Source organism: Peromyscus leucopus, chromosome 4 (genome assembly GCF_004664715.2).
Source record: "Peromyscus leucopus breed LL Stock chromosome 4, UCI_PerLeu_2.1, whole genome shotgun sequence".
NCBI classification, from domain to species: domain Eukaryota; kingdom Metazoa; phylum Chordata; class Mammalia; order Rodentia; family Cricetidae; genus Peromyscus; species Peromyscus leucopus.
Window position 1 is genome coordinate 6785946 of NC_051066.1, and position 12569 is coordinate 6798514.

At 52.7% G+C, this 12569-nt stretch overlaps 1 protein-coding gene across 1 annotated transcript in view; it reads right to left on the bottom strand.

Moving 5' to 3' along the window:
- The window catches only part of Fam102a (family with sequence similarity 102 member A), a 31417-nt gene that overhangs the window by 8465 nt on the left and 10383 nt on the right, over nucleotides 1–12569 (bottom strand). The window contains exons 2-3 of the mRNA XM_028884724.2: nucleotides 1096–1216; nucleotides 840–869 (exon numbers count right to left, since the gene is read on the bottom strand). Coding sequence (XP_028740557.1) covers nucleotides 840–869; nucleotides 1096–1216 — 151 coding nt within the window. The remainder of the gene's footprint in view (nucleotides 1–839; nucleotides 870–1095; nucleotides 1217–12569) is intronic.

A 12569-nucleotide genomic window follows, 5' to 3' on the forward strand; every position in this document is an offset into this window, starting at 1 on the left:
CTTGGCTGTACACTGGCAGTCCTTACTCATGAGTAAACAGCTGGGCCAGGGCAGGCATGCAGAGCCTGCTGTGGGGATGTCTGCTACCCAGATCTCAGGTATCCATCCCCACAGGGTAAGAGGTGGGGCACATGAAGATACAGCCCCTCCTGTGCTGGGCTGGCCAAGAAGAGAGATGGAGGACAGGACATGCTCATTCAAAGCTAGGCCATCTCCTCCCAATTTTTCCCATCGAAAAGGTTTTCCTTCTAGGGCTGAAGCCGGGGGTTGGGGGGTGGGGGGGTGGAGATGGGGGGGGGAGGCAAGCACGAGTGAAAACCTAGGGTCAACACAGCTCTGCAACAGCAGTGAATGGCGGAACCTACGCCACACAGTGGACACTGCTGCCATTAGAAAGAATACAGAAAGCTAGGGTGACCTGAAAAGTACCCATGCTACTCCGGGTAAGTAAGAAGCCCAAGCTGCAGAATCTGTGCATCATTTGAACCAACCACTGCTTTCAAGCACACACGTGCAGAGCACTCCCTCCCTTTCCATTTTTCTACGTCACATGCACACTTTTATTCAGTTCTGTATGTGCGTTTCTTTTCTCCTTAGAAAAACGGAGCAGTGGTAGAATATCTGCCTAGCATGCACGAGGGCCCGGTTCAATCTCCAGCACCACACACATACACACTCCAAGTATAGAAACTGGGTGTGGTTGCCCACCCCTTTACCCAGCAATTGGGAAGCAGAGGCTGGGTGATCTCTGATAAGTTCTTAACCAATCCCTAACCCAACCTGTGAAGTCCCAGGAAAAGGAATAAGGAAGGGAGTGGTGTGAAGCAAAGCCATCTTACCTTGGAATAAGCCTTCCCGCCTTTCAGCTCCTGCAGAGACAGAGAGACATATGGCATGACTAGGAAACTCTCAGAGATCTCCCCAAAACACCATGAAAACAGAACACAAAAAGGGGCCAGGGTAACGGCCCAAATTTCTCCTTTCAGTGGACATGATAGGAAAGGGGCCTAAAACCACAGGCGGTCAGTTCCACACCCACCCTCAGCTCTGAGCTCACAGCCCCTACCTAGGCTCAGTCACATGAACCCACCTCACCTTGCGCACAGACACCCGAAAGATGCAGGGGTCCAGCAGGCCTGTGGCCGGGTTGGCGCTCATCTTACACACGAAGGTAAACTTCTTTCGCCACCGTACACAATTCTCCTGCACCTCCTCCCTGCAGAGACAGGGCAGACATGAACATGGGACAGGTGAATGCGGTTAATGTGGAGCACCAACCCCCACTCCAGTCCTATCAGGGACAGGGGAAGGGTCCCCCCACCCCCGCCAGTGTTTTCATGAGACTATGACAGTATGATGGTAAACACACAAAAATCATGAAATGAAAAATGAAGACTCAGCCGGGCAGTGGTGGTGCTTGCCTTATGAGTGTGAGGCCAACCTGGTCTACAGAGTGAGTTCCAAGACAGCCAGGGCTGCACAGAGAAACCTTATCTCCAGCCCTCCCCTCACCCCCCCAGTAAAAAAAAAAAGAAGAAAAACAAAGAATCAAAAAGGCTGGGGCAGCTCGCCTTCCAGGGACCCACGGACATGCCGAGCCTCTCCTCCCTGACCTTGACCTTGGCTGTTCCTACGCTCCCTGTATCAGCCCGATAGGTTCCCGCTGGCCACCTGATGTGACCCTCACTTCAGTCTTCCCTGGGATGCACTCACTCAACCCACTGTACAGATACGAGGTCAAGGTCGGGTCAGCGCCCCAGATCTCCCTCCCGGCAGTCTGTGGGGCCCACAGCTAGACTCCTCTAAGGACAACACAGTAACCACCAACAGCTAATGCTATGTGCTGCTTCCCGGGGGCTAGGCACCATTCAAAGGACTGCGAAGCAGACTGGACAGGCCGTCACCACAGCCTGCCCAGGGTGCTGGAGGAAGCCTGCCGGCCACTGTCTACACAGAAACAGAAGGTGCTGAGATACCAGGTGGAATTCTAGCCTCCCTGCCCTGGAATGTGACTACAGGAACAACCCAGCACTTCTAAACGAGGTGGCTGGAGTTGGATGGAAACTCTGGGGTAGCTAATCTACACCTCAGCCAGCTGCTGTGGGAGCTCAGCAACATCTGGGGTGGCAGCAGAGCACAGCCTGGAGAGCTGAGCTGTGGCACCACTACAGGCCCTGCCCAAACCCTGGTGCTCAGGGAGGGGCAACCATGGGAAGGAGGTAGTGTGACAGTATCTCCACTCAGTGCATCCCACCTAACTGGATGGACAGTCATGCAGCTGCGAAGTGACCTTCCCACACCCTGAGTGACCCAAGAAACATGGGTTGCTGGCCGGATTTAGGCTTTGAGGTGAGGGTCAGTGAGGGCCGCAGTCAGGGCATCTCCTGCTTTTCACGGCAGCCTAGGTGGTTGTGGATCTGTGCCACCCCTTTTATCGTTGGTGACATTGGGGCTCCAGCAAGATTGCAAGTCCAGAGCTCACAAAGCAGGCTGAAACCCAGGCTGTCTGGCTTCAGAGTGAGAGCCCTAGGCTGCCACACTGGCTCAGGGGCACAAGAAGCAGGAAAACCTGGCAGCTGAAGCCCTGGGAGCTTGTGAGGCCAGCCGGTCCACGTAATTACCACGTGATCTAGTAATTCTACTCCCAGGTCCACACCCAACATAAACAGAATCTACATCCACACCAAAACCTGCACAGAAATGTGCCAAGCGGCACTATTCGGAATAGTTAAAAAGCAAAAGCACCCCAACACCCACCAATGGCAAGTGGGTAAAATATCTGTGGTCTGCTCATGAGGCCAGTTGTCCTTTGGAAGGAGGAACTTACACAGTGCTACTAACCTTGAACACATTATTGCTAAGCTAAGTCAAAGCCAGGCACACAGGAGAGCCTAGTGCAGATTTGATTTGTAGGAAATGCCCAGAACAGGCAAACCCAGAGCGACAGAAAGTATGCTGGTGGCTCCAGGGGACAGGAGCTGGGGAAATGAAGAGCGACAGCTAAGACGTGTGGGGTTTCCTGGTGAAGTGACGAAAATGGTCTGAGAGGCCTGCAGCGAGAGCACAGCTTGTGAAGGTGGGAAACCACTGGCTGTGGGAACGGCGCTTGCTGGTCATGTGCAAGGCCCTGGGTTCCTTACCTAGCACCAAAACACACCAACCCTGAACCTACACCTCAGGTAGATGGATTATGTGATATGTAAATTCTCTGTCAGTACAACAGAAACAAAATGCACAGCCAATCTGATCAACAGAAACGAGGACAGCAGGGCTGGGCAGGCAGAGCTGCTACTTCAGGGCGGTGTCTAGAGACGCACCTTCCAGCAATGGTAGCTCACAAAGCTGGAGTGGAGAGAAGTAAGGTGAATGGCAGTCTGAAGGCCCTGTGTGAGAATATACTTGGTAAACAGAAACACCAAGGAGGTCGGCCAGCGGGGAGACAGTGAACAGCAGTGAGGGCGGGGGCAGGTGTCTGAATCTGCTCATGGCTGCCTTGGCCACATGGATGTGGCTAAGATGGAAGTAGAGAGCACACACACACACCCAGGCAGGGAGTAGGAAGGTAGAGAAGAGTCACTCTTGAGCAACTGAGTCCTGAGCTTTAAGGGGTCAAAACTGGGAAGCACTCTGTGTGGATCCCCAGCCCCCACCTCCACCCCACCTAAGAGGAGATGCAGCTGCTGGAGACCAGCAGAAGCAGGAAGGATGGGACACTTGAAACGCCCAGAGGAATTAGGATTAGAGCCTGGGAACAAAGACTGACAGCAAACTGCCCGCCCCTCTGAGACTGTCATGGGAATACCAGCTAGGAAGCCTGAGGCTCAATTGTGGTTCCTGTCAGCCCTGCCAGGCCAGGCCAGAACAGATCACGTGAAGCCCTCCCAGGCTCAGGTGACGGGCTTGTTCCCTCCTTCTGCAGGAAGGTGAGCAGGGCGGGGCTTATGGGATCAGCCCTGGACCACCCTCCTGTTTCCATGGGGATTCTGAACAATCAGTAGTACATGTCACCACCTCTGGGGAAAGGCGGCAGTAAGCAGCCTTGCCAGGTGTAATAAACACCACAGTAGTGGTCACTTCTTGAGTACCTGCCCTAACTCCATCCCACAATTCTTCACCACAGAGGTGGCTGTTTCCCTGTCCACTTTTCACAGGAAGATGAAGTTCAGAAATGCTGATGCCGGGCGGTGGTGGTGGTGGTGGTGGTGGTGGTGGTGGTGGTGGTGGTGGTGCGCGCCTTTAATCCCAGCACTTGGGAGGCAGAGCCAGGTGGATCTCTGTGAGTTCAAGGCATCCAGGACAGGCACCAAAACTATCAAAACTATACAGAGAAACTGTGTGTGTGTGTGTGTGTGTGTGTGTGTGTGTGTGTGTGTGTGTGTGTGTGAGAGAGAGAGAGAGAGAGAGAGAGAGAGAGAGAGAGAGAGAGAGAGGAGAGGAGAGGAGAGGAGAGGAGAGGAGAGGAGAGGAGAGGAGAGGAGAGGAGAGGAGAGGAGAGGAGAGGAGAGGAGAGGAGAGGAGAGGAGAGGAGAGGAGAGGAGAGGAGAGAGAAAGAGAGAGAGATGCACTCTCTCAAGCCCAGACCCAGGCCCCTATGGAAGAACAAGGAGGTTCTAGACAGAGCAAGGATGAGATGGACAAGAACCAGGCCCAGAGGTAGGACTGAGGATGTCAAAAGGGCAGCCATGAGTCCTGGGCAGGAGCTGGCCAGGCTGGGTTTAGGAACTATCAGACTGGAGTCACTTCAGATCTAACTAAAGCACCCACAATGTGCTAGACATTTCCAAATATCCTGATAGAGAAATGAGCAGCACACAAAGCAGACAGAAATTCCTGCTTTTGAGGTGCTACTACTTGGGCAGTGGGTAAGAGACACAGAAAATGCAAGCAATGCATGTCCTAGTGTTAAAAAGGGAATGGGAAGAGGTGGGCAGTGGACAGTCAAGGAAGACAGAGCTGTGAGGAAAGGTGGCCAAGGAAGGTCTTAACTAGAAAGGAACATCAAACCAAAGCACCGAAGAAGTGAGTGAGCCACACAGACACTTGCAGATGAAGACATCGAGTTCTGACAACAAAGACCCTAAGGTAGGAATGTGGCCAGTGTGTGTACTGAGGAACATAGGAGGGCAGAGCGGCAGGCTCCAAAACAGGTGGGGAGAGGAGTCTTGGCCCCAAATTACAAAGGGACTGACCACGTAGGGTGCTAAGGCAGGGTGCGTAGTAGCCGAGGCCAAGTGAGGCAAAAACAGAAACAACTCCAAGGAGAGACTGCTCAGTGACACCAAGGGAAGGGAAGTTGGGCCTGGGAGGCAGAGGCAGAGGCAGAGACAGGCAATCCGAGCTCTGAGTTCAAGGCCAGCCTGGTCTACACAGAGAAACCCTGTCTGGAGGGGGGGGAAGACAGGGCTTGGTGGCTCACACCTTTAATTCCAGCACTCCTGAGGCAGCAGCAGATGGATCTCTGAGTTGAGGCCAGCCAGGGGTACATAATGAGATCCTGTCTCAAAAAAAAAAAAAAAAGAAAGAAAGAAAGAAAGAAAGAAAGGGCCGGGCAGTAGTGGCGCACGCCTTTAATCCCAGCACTCGGGAGGCAGAGCCAGGCAGATTTCCGTGAGTTCGAGGCCAGCCTGGGCTACCGAGTGAGTTCCAGGAAAGGCGCAAAGCTACACAAGAGAAACCCTGTCTCGAAAAACAAAAAAACAAAAAGAAAGAAAGAAAGAAAGAAAGAAAGAAAGAAAGAAAGAAAGAAAGAAAGAAAGAAAGAAAGAAGAGAAGGACAGGAAGGTGGCCTTGCAGGACAGCAGGAAAAGCCAGACCCAGGAGGGCGTCTACACTATATCATCTCCTTTGGTTTCAATAGGACATATGCGAAATGGTGTGCACAGAAAATCCAGAGATGCCCATGACATCCTATGGCATATGAGGGCCACCACTGGGCACCTGAGTGTCTGGAAACCACAGGTGAGGATGGGCAGGGAAGAGATAGTGTGTCTCTTCTCCCTCTGGGGATGGAACGCAGGACCTTATGAACACCAGGCAAGCAAGCTTTCTACCACTGACACCCTTTTCTCATTCATTTTTGATGGTGCTAGGGATTGAACCTAAGGCCTTGCACATGTAAGGGCCAAGCACTCCACCAATGAGTTAAATCCCCAGCTCCTTATTTATTCATTCAACTGTTAACATTGGTTGTAAATTTTCACAATGCCTGCCTGGGTAAAGGGAACTAACTCTTCTATGAGTCTGGGAGTATACAGTATCATCAGAGGCAGAAAAAGCACTTTAGGGAACAGTAGAAGCCCTCTAACCCTGGGAGACCCAGTATCAAGGATGCTGAGACTGAGCACCATCTTATACTGTCTGCAACCTCAATGAGCTGGGAGGTGCTAGGAAGACAGAGACTGGGCCTGCCAGGGCACCACAGGCCCACGCACAGCAGTGCCCAATATATAGATCCCCATTCATCAGGAGCACAGCCGGCCAGCCATGGGAATCAGGAAAGTGTGAAAGACAAGTATACCTAAGATGTAAACAGTTACGGCTGGGCAGTGGTGGTGGTGCACACCTTTAATCCCAGCACTTGGGAGACAGAGACAGGAAGATCTCAGTGAGTTTGAAGCCAGCATGGTCTACAGAGTGAGTTCCAGGACAGCCAGGACTGTTACACAGAGAAATCTGTCTCCAAAAAAAAAAAAAGGTGTAACTAAAACAAGTGTGTATCCTGCTCCCTGTCTGATGATGTGGCTCAGGATGCAGCCAGACAACAGCAATGTAAAGTCATAGAACTTTAGCAAGCTCAGCCCAGATAACTAACTAAAATGGCAAAACCAAGGCTGAGCGATCACCCCAGCCCAAAAAAGACCTAGTTGGACTGCTAGCTCCCTGGACACCTGGCGTATCCACACTGATATGAAGAGACAATGGCCAGAAAGAAGGGGACAGTTCAGTGAAGTCTTAGATCTACAGGCGAGGAGTTGCTGGGGCTACCTTGTTTTTGTCTAAGAGTAGTTCTCCTCATCAAAAGTTAACTTTAAGCGGGGTGGTGATGGTGCACACCTTTAATTCCAGCAGGTGGGTCTCTGTGAGTTCAAGGCCAGCCTGGTCTACAGAGCTAGTTCTAGGACAGCCAGGGCTACACAGAGAAACCCTGTCTTGAAAAGCCAAAAAAAATTTTTTTTAAATTTTTTAAATAAAAAAATAAATAAAATTTAACTTCAAAGGAAAGGGAAATTAAGTTAGGATGAGTGGTTATAATGAGCAAAGGGATTTGAGCCACAAGTCTCTGATTCAAGGCCAGGGCCCACCCTTACTCCCCGATCACTGCCAAGTGGGGACATACTGAGTGAATGTGGGCGACCTGCTGTCAGGGTTGGAAGGCTGAGAGTCAGCTCTTCCAGCTTGGGGTTTCAGGGCGTGCATCCCTGCTCCCTGCTGCTGCTGCCACTGCCAGGGACAGGTAATTAAAGAGACAGGTTTTGCTTTTAGCTTTAAGATATACAATTAGACGTGCAAATCCCGGTGAGACAGGGCGAGCCCTTTAGCCACTGCGGCCTCTGTGGCCACCATGTAGTTATTTTTGAACTGTCCTAAAATAGAGTAAGCGCCCCACAAAACAGTGGTCTCAGAAGCTTTAGACTTCCCAGATCTCTCCTGGCTCTAGGATCTCCCAATCTGACTCCCTGACTGCCTGGGCCTACCCCAGGCAGCTATACAGTGTTCCAGCAAGAACCTTGGACCTGAATCCAACTGTCAAGCAGACCTCTTGAGGTATCCGTGGAGAGTGGCTGCAGGCATCAGCCCAGGCTGTAGGCATGGTCCTGGGCAGAGTGGGAAACATGTTATACAGGAAACAACTGGCAGCTGACAGTATCTCTGAAGGGCGACAAGAGCACTCTACAGAGCAGGGCAGATGTCTGGAGGCAGTGACATCAGAGTCAGGGTTTCAAAGCTGGGGTCCGCTGGGTAAAGACGAAAGAAAAGGAAGTCCCCAACAATAGGAATGACACAGGAAAGCCTGAAAGGGAGGAGGTGGCATGCCCACTGCATGGGGCTGTTGGGGTGACTCCTTTGTCTCTGCTCAGTTCGAGTGGGATGTAAAGGAGTCCATCAACCCAGTGTCTGCAGGGCCACATCTTCCTAGCATCTGCCTTGCTGTGTCTTGGGACCAAGAAACGTGGCTGGCCACCATCAGGGTCCCGCACTAATGGCGACCACATCTCTGTCTGTTACCATGGCCTCTTTCCCTAAAAGTCCAGGACAGAGCTGGCAGAGTGGGATCTCTATGTGCTCCTTGGCCCCTCTACTTCAATAAAAAACACCCCCCATGCCTTGAGTTTATTCTGTGGGATTAATGGTTCAAGTACAGGACTGAAAGAACTCTCCCATAATCCTGAGGTCTGTTGAAATACCATCCCTGTTCTACAGGTGAAAAAACTCAGGTCCAGGAAGGTAGAACACAGTCACAGAACACCAGGTCTCCCTGCAGAAGCCTGCCATGAGGCTCCCCAATTCACTATGCCATTTTGGTCGTCGTCGTCCCCCGTCCATCCGTCCGTCGTCCCCCCCCCCCCCGCGCCCCCAGAGGAGGAAGGTATAAGCAGACACCATGGAGGAAAGGCCACTCTACTGCCTCTCTGGCTCACAACCACCAAGACTATTTATTAAAGGGAGGGGGGGGGCAAGTCAGGCTGAAGTAAGCCACTTCCACCAATTTCTCTAACAGAAATGCAGTGTCCCCATTAGGAGTCTGGCTTCATAGTTCCTAGGAATGAGCTTACTGCAACAAATACTGTACCTAGCAGCATCACTGCTTACAAGGTGCAACAGTGTCCCAGAGCTTTGGTGGCCCTGGGTCTCCACACACAGGTGACAAGAGATTGACTGCCTCGGGAGCTCCCTCCTAGGCCCAGGCTGCTAGGAACTCACGGGCCCAGGGACTCTCCCACAGCTGGCGCTACAGTGCAAGCAGGACTGGCAGTTGCCATAGGAGCAAAGAACAAGGAAAAGGGAACCCCAGGGAATACTATGGCAGCTTAGTCCCCATGACAGGGCTCCGGGGTGACCCTTGGGCCACCTACAACACTTCACTTTCCCAGGGGCCAGCTAAAAGGCTCACCAGGAAAAGGTGCTTGGTGCACAATCCTAGCAGCCTGAGTTTATCCCCCAACACACAAGATGCACGCACACGTGCACAGGGACACACACACACACACACACACACAATGTAAATGCCCATCAGCACATTTACTCACCACCACTGGCATGCTCAGTATGGGGCACTGCAGTGGCAGAGAGTCAAGTGCTCAAATCTGAGCAAAGTCGAGTGTGAAGGCCAGCAAGACAGGCACTTCCACACACAAGTGAGCACAGACGTGTCTTCCAGCCTGCAGGACCACGGCCTGTGCAAGGCAGGTATTTTCTCTATGAGAAGCTGTCCTGGGCACTGTGCCACATTTAGCTGCACCCTACCAATTAGAGCTGAACAACTCCAGATGTGACAAGCTGTCTTGAGACCTGACCAAATCAGCTCCAGTTGAGACACACCACGAGGGGCCGTGGAAACCACTCTTCCTTCAACTTCCAGGTAACTCTGATCAGGGAGGTAGGCGCTTGATAGGACCCCAGGGACCTCCCAGCTCTAACTGTGCTCCTGGGTCCTAGGAGACTTAGTCCTCTGATTCCGCCCACAGGCACCAGAGCAAGTTCCGTCTCCTGCTATCCAGCCTGCCCGTCCCTGGCTTTGCCCAACAACAGCCTGAACCCCCAGGCTTTGCATGGTTCCTCAAGGAATGAGTGGTCCTAGTGATGCAATCCATGTTCTGGCCTGATGAGAGGCAGCCCCAGCCTGAGTGAGAGTCTAATAAGGAAACATTTTAATCGACAACATCTGCCAGTGCTTTCCCGAAGAGAACGGCACAGCTGCCTGGGGAGGAGCCCACCCCAGGGACCAGCCAAGGCATCCGTCCAGGGCCAACGTGGCAGCCCAACAGGGTCTGGCTCCTGCCAGGAGCTCAGGGCCACGTGCAGGGGAAACAGTTCCCTACAGTTCGGCAGGCCAGTCTCTCCTCCTGTGGGAAAGTTCCTAGAAGCCAAGCCACTTCGTGCCCAACGCTGGAGAGCTTGGAGAAGCCCCCTGGGGCCCCATGCTGCCTCCTCTGCTCCCCTGCTGGCAAGAACTCTAAAAATGGTTCAGGGGCTGACAAGAAGGCCGGGAGTGCAGGCTGACACTGGCAAGGGACCCCATCGAGCACAATGTGGGCAAACTGCAGCTTTAGAAACTGTACAACAGAGAAGGGGTGAGGTTCCAACAACGTGCCTGCTGGGTTAGGAGCATCAGTCAGGGTAGACACACCTGGGTTTGAATCTTGCCATTCTTCAGCCAAGTAACCTGGGGACTGACCTACAGAAAGCCCAAGACAGGTAGGTGTTGGCACCCTTTGTTTACAGACACGGGCATGTAGCTGTCCCATTCTGCCCTCCGCTCCGCAGCCAGGGTATGCAGACAGCTCATGTGACCACCCAGGCAAAGGCCTGTGAACAGACTCTGAAATGGTGCCAGTAGTCACTACCTTTTTCTTTTTACTGTTGGCACAAGGGTTGAAACCCGGAGAGTGTGCATGCTAGGCAAGAGCTCTACCACTGGGCTCCACCCTCAAGCCCTAGTGAAGGGATCCATAGTAAACTGCTGGCTTTGAACCAAATGCAGGTCCAGCCCCATGCACTAAGCAAAGGTACCCTCTTGGCTCCTGTTTCCTGGATGTCCTCCTGTAGGCCAAGTACAAGCCCTTTTCACATGCTGACGCCCTACTTCCACTTCACAGATCAGCATACTGATTCTCAGGAGCCCAGGAACTTGAGGCAGGTCTTACAGGAATGGAGGGGTACCCACACTCCAAGCCCCAACCCTGCAGCATCCCTGGGAAGTCTGCCAACATAGGAGAACTATTCTCGGGTCTCAGTGACAGTATGACTATCTGTCATGCCAGAACCCAAGCCCTGTGGCCTCATCCTTTACCATGAGTGTTATACAGAAGGAAAGAGATGGTACTGCAACTGGGCTCATCCCAAGGGAGAGATGGTCACAGAATCCACAGCCCATCAGCCCCATGTCACAGGCCAGGAACCCAAGGCCCAAGAACTCACCTGCCCAGTGTCTACTGACTGGAGGTTTGAGATCTGAACCTATGGCTGTCTGACTCTGGGCGCCCAACACTACATTTTCACGTAAGGGCCATAAACTAGAGGCCCTGGGAATTCAAAGCAGGAAGACACAGTGGATGGTACACTGGGATGTGATACCAACTTCCTCTCTTAAAACCCAGACTATTAGTACACACAGAGCTGCGGAGCGTCCTTTCCTGTTCCCAGCAGGCTCACTTGAGAGGCTTGGGGAGGCAAAGATGACTACCAGAGCCTTTCGAGTCTCAGTCACCCTCTCATCCTTTCTCATGGAGTTGCTACAGGCTGGCCTAAACACAGCCGGCACCTCTGCTCACTGGAGGACACGGCCTATCCCTTGAAAAATACCTGCAGAGAGGGATCTCAGAGGCAGGTGGTCTGGAAGCATGCAAAACCCACTGCCAGCCTCCTTCCTTGCCCTGGACCCTGGATCTGGCCATTTCCCCAGGCCTGAAACCCAGCTGTGATGTCCAGAGGTGTGGCAGGCGGCCAGGAATGTGTGACCAGTTCCTGGCTGACTCAGGCCTGGGTGGTGTTTGATTCACCCGGAGAGGAAGGAGTGAGAGGAAGGAGGGATTCCTGTCCCTGAGGCCTGATTCCTGAAATGACTGGACACCAGTCATGGGGACACCTTCACCCAGGCCCATCCTGAGGGTACCTCCTGTGCACATAGGACTGGGTCTATCCATGTAGCAGAATCAAGCAAGGCCTCTGTCTCCCAGCCAAGCTCCCAGAGGCAAGGCCTCTCTCTGTACACTCACTCACTGTTGTCTCCTGTCCTCAGAGATGGTGCTGACGATATGACAACTGAACAAGAGATCTTTGTGCTCTATTTCCGTAGAGCCAAGTCTTCTCATTCTCCTTCTAGGTAGGAGCTTCCCAGTTGTGACTGCACCTTGTTCTCGAGTCTGTGGGGTCAGGGACCATCAGTACTGCATCTGCTACTTAGGTGTTCCTGCTGCACAAAGGACCCCATGGCTCTCTGAACTTCGGAGGTGACAAGATAATCAGGAGTCACTGAGCCAGACTCACCTTTCTTCACAGCCTGCCACTGACTCAGACCTGTTTTTCCAGCTGTCCTCAGCAGCTACCCAAGATTCCAACCACAGGACAGAGAGGGCTCAGGGTCAGACAGGACCATGAGGCCCTGACTCACAGGGTTCCACCTCTTCAGTGAACACCTGAGACTCTCTCTGCAGACTCAAAGACCAATCCCAGGCCCACCATTACTACTGTCACTAACTTCACTCATTCTTACTGAGCACACACCAGGAGTCAGGAGGACAGGGCCCCGTCTAGACACAGGCCTCGCACGGCAAGGATGACCTTACCCTTCCTGAACCAGAATGCCTTTGAACTCTACTCAAGCGCCATCGAGGATCTTGCCCTTTTGC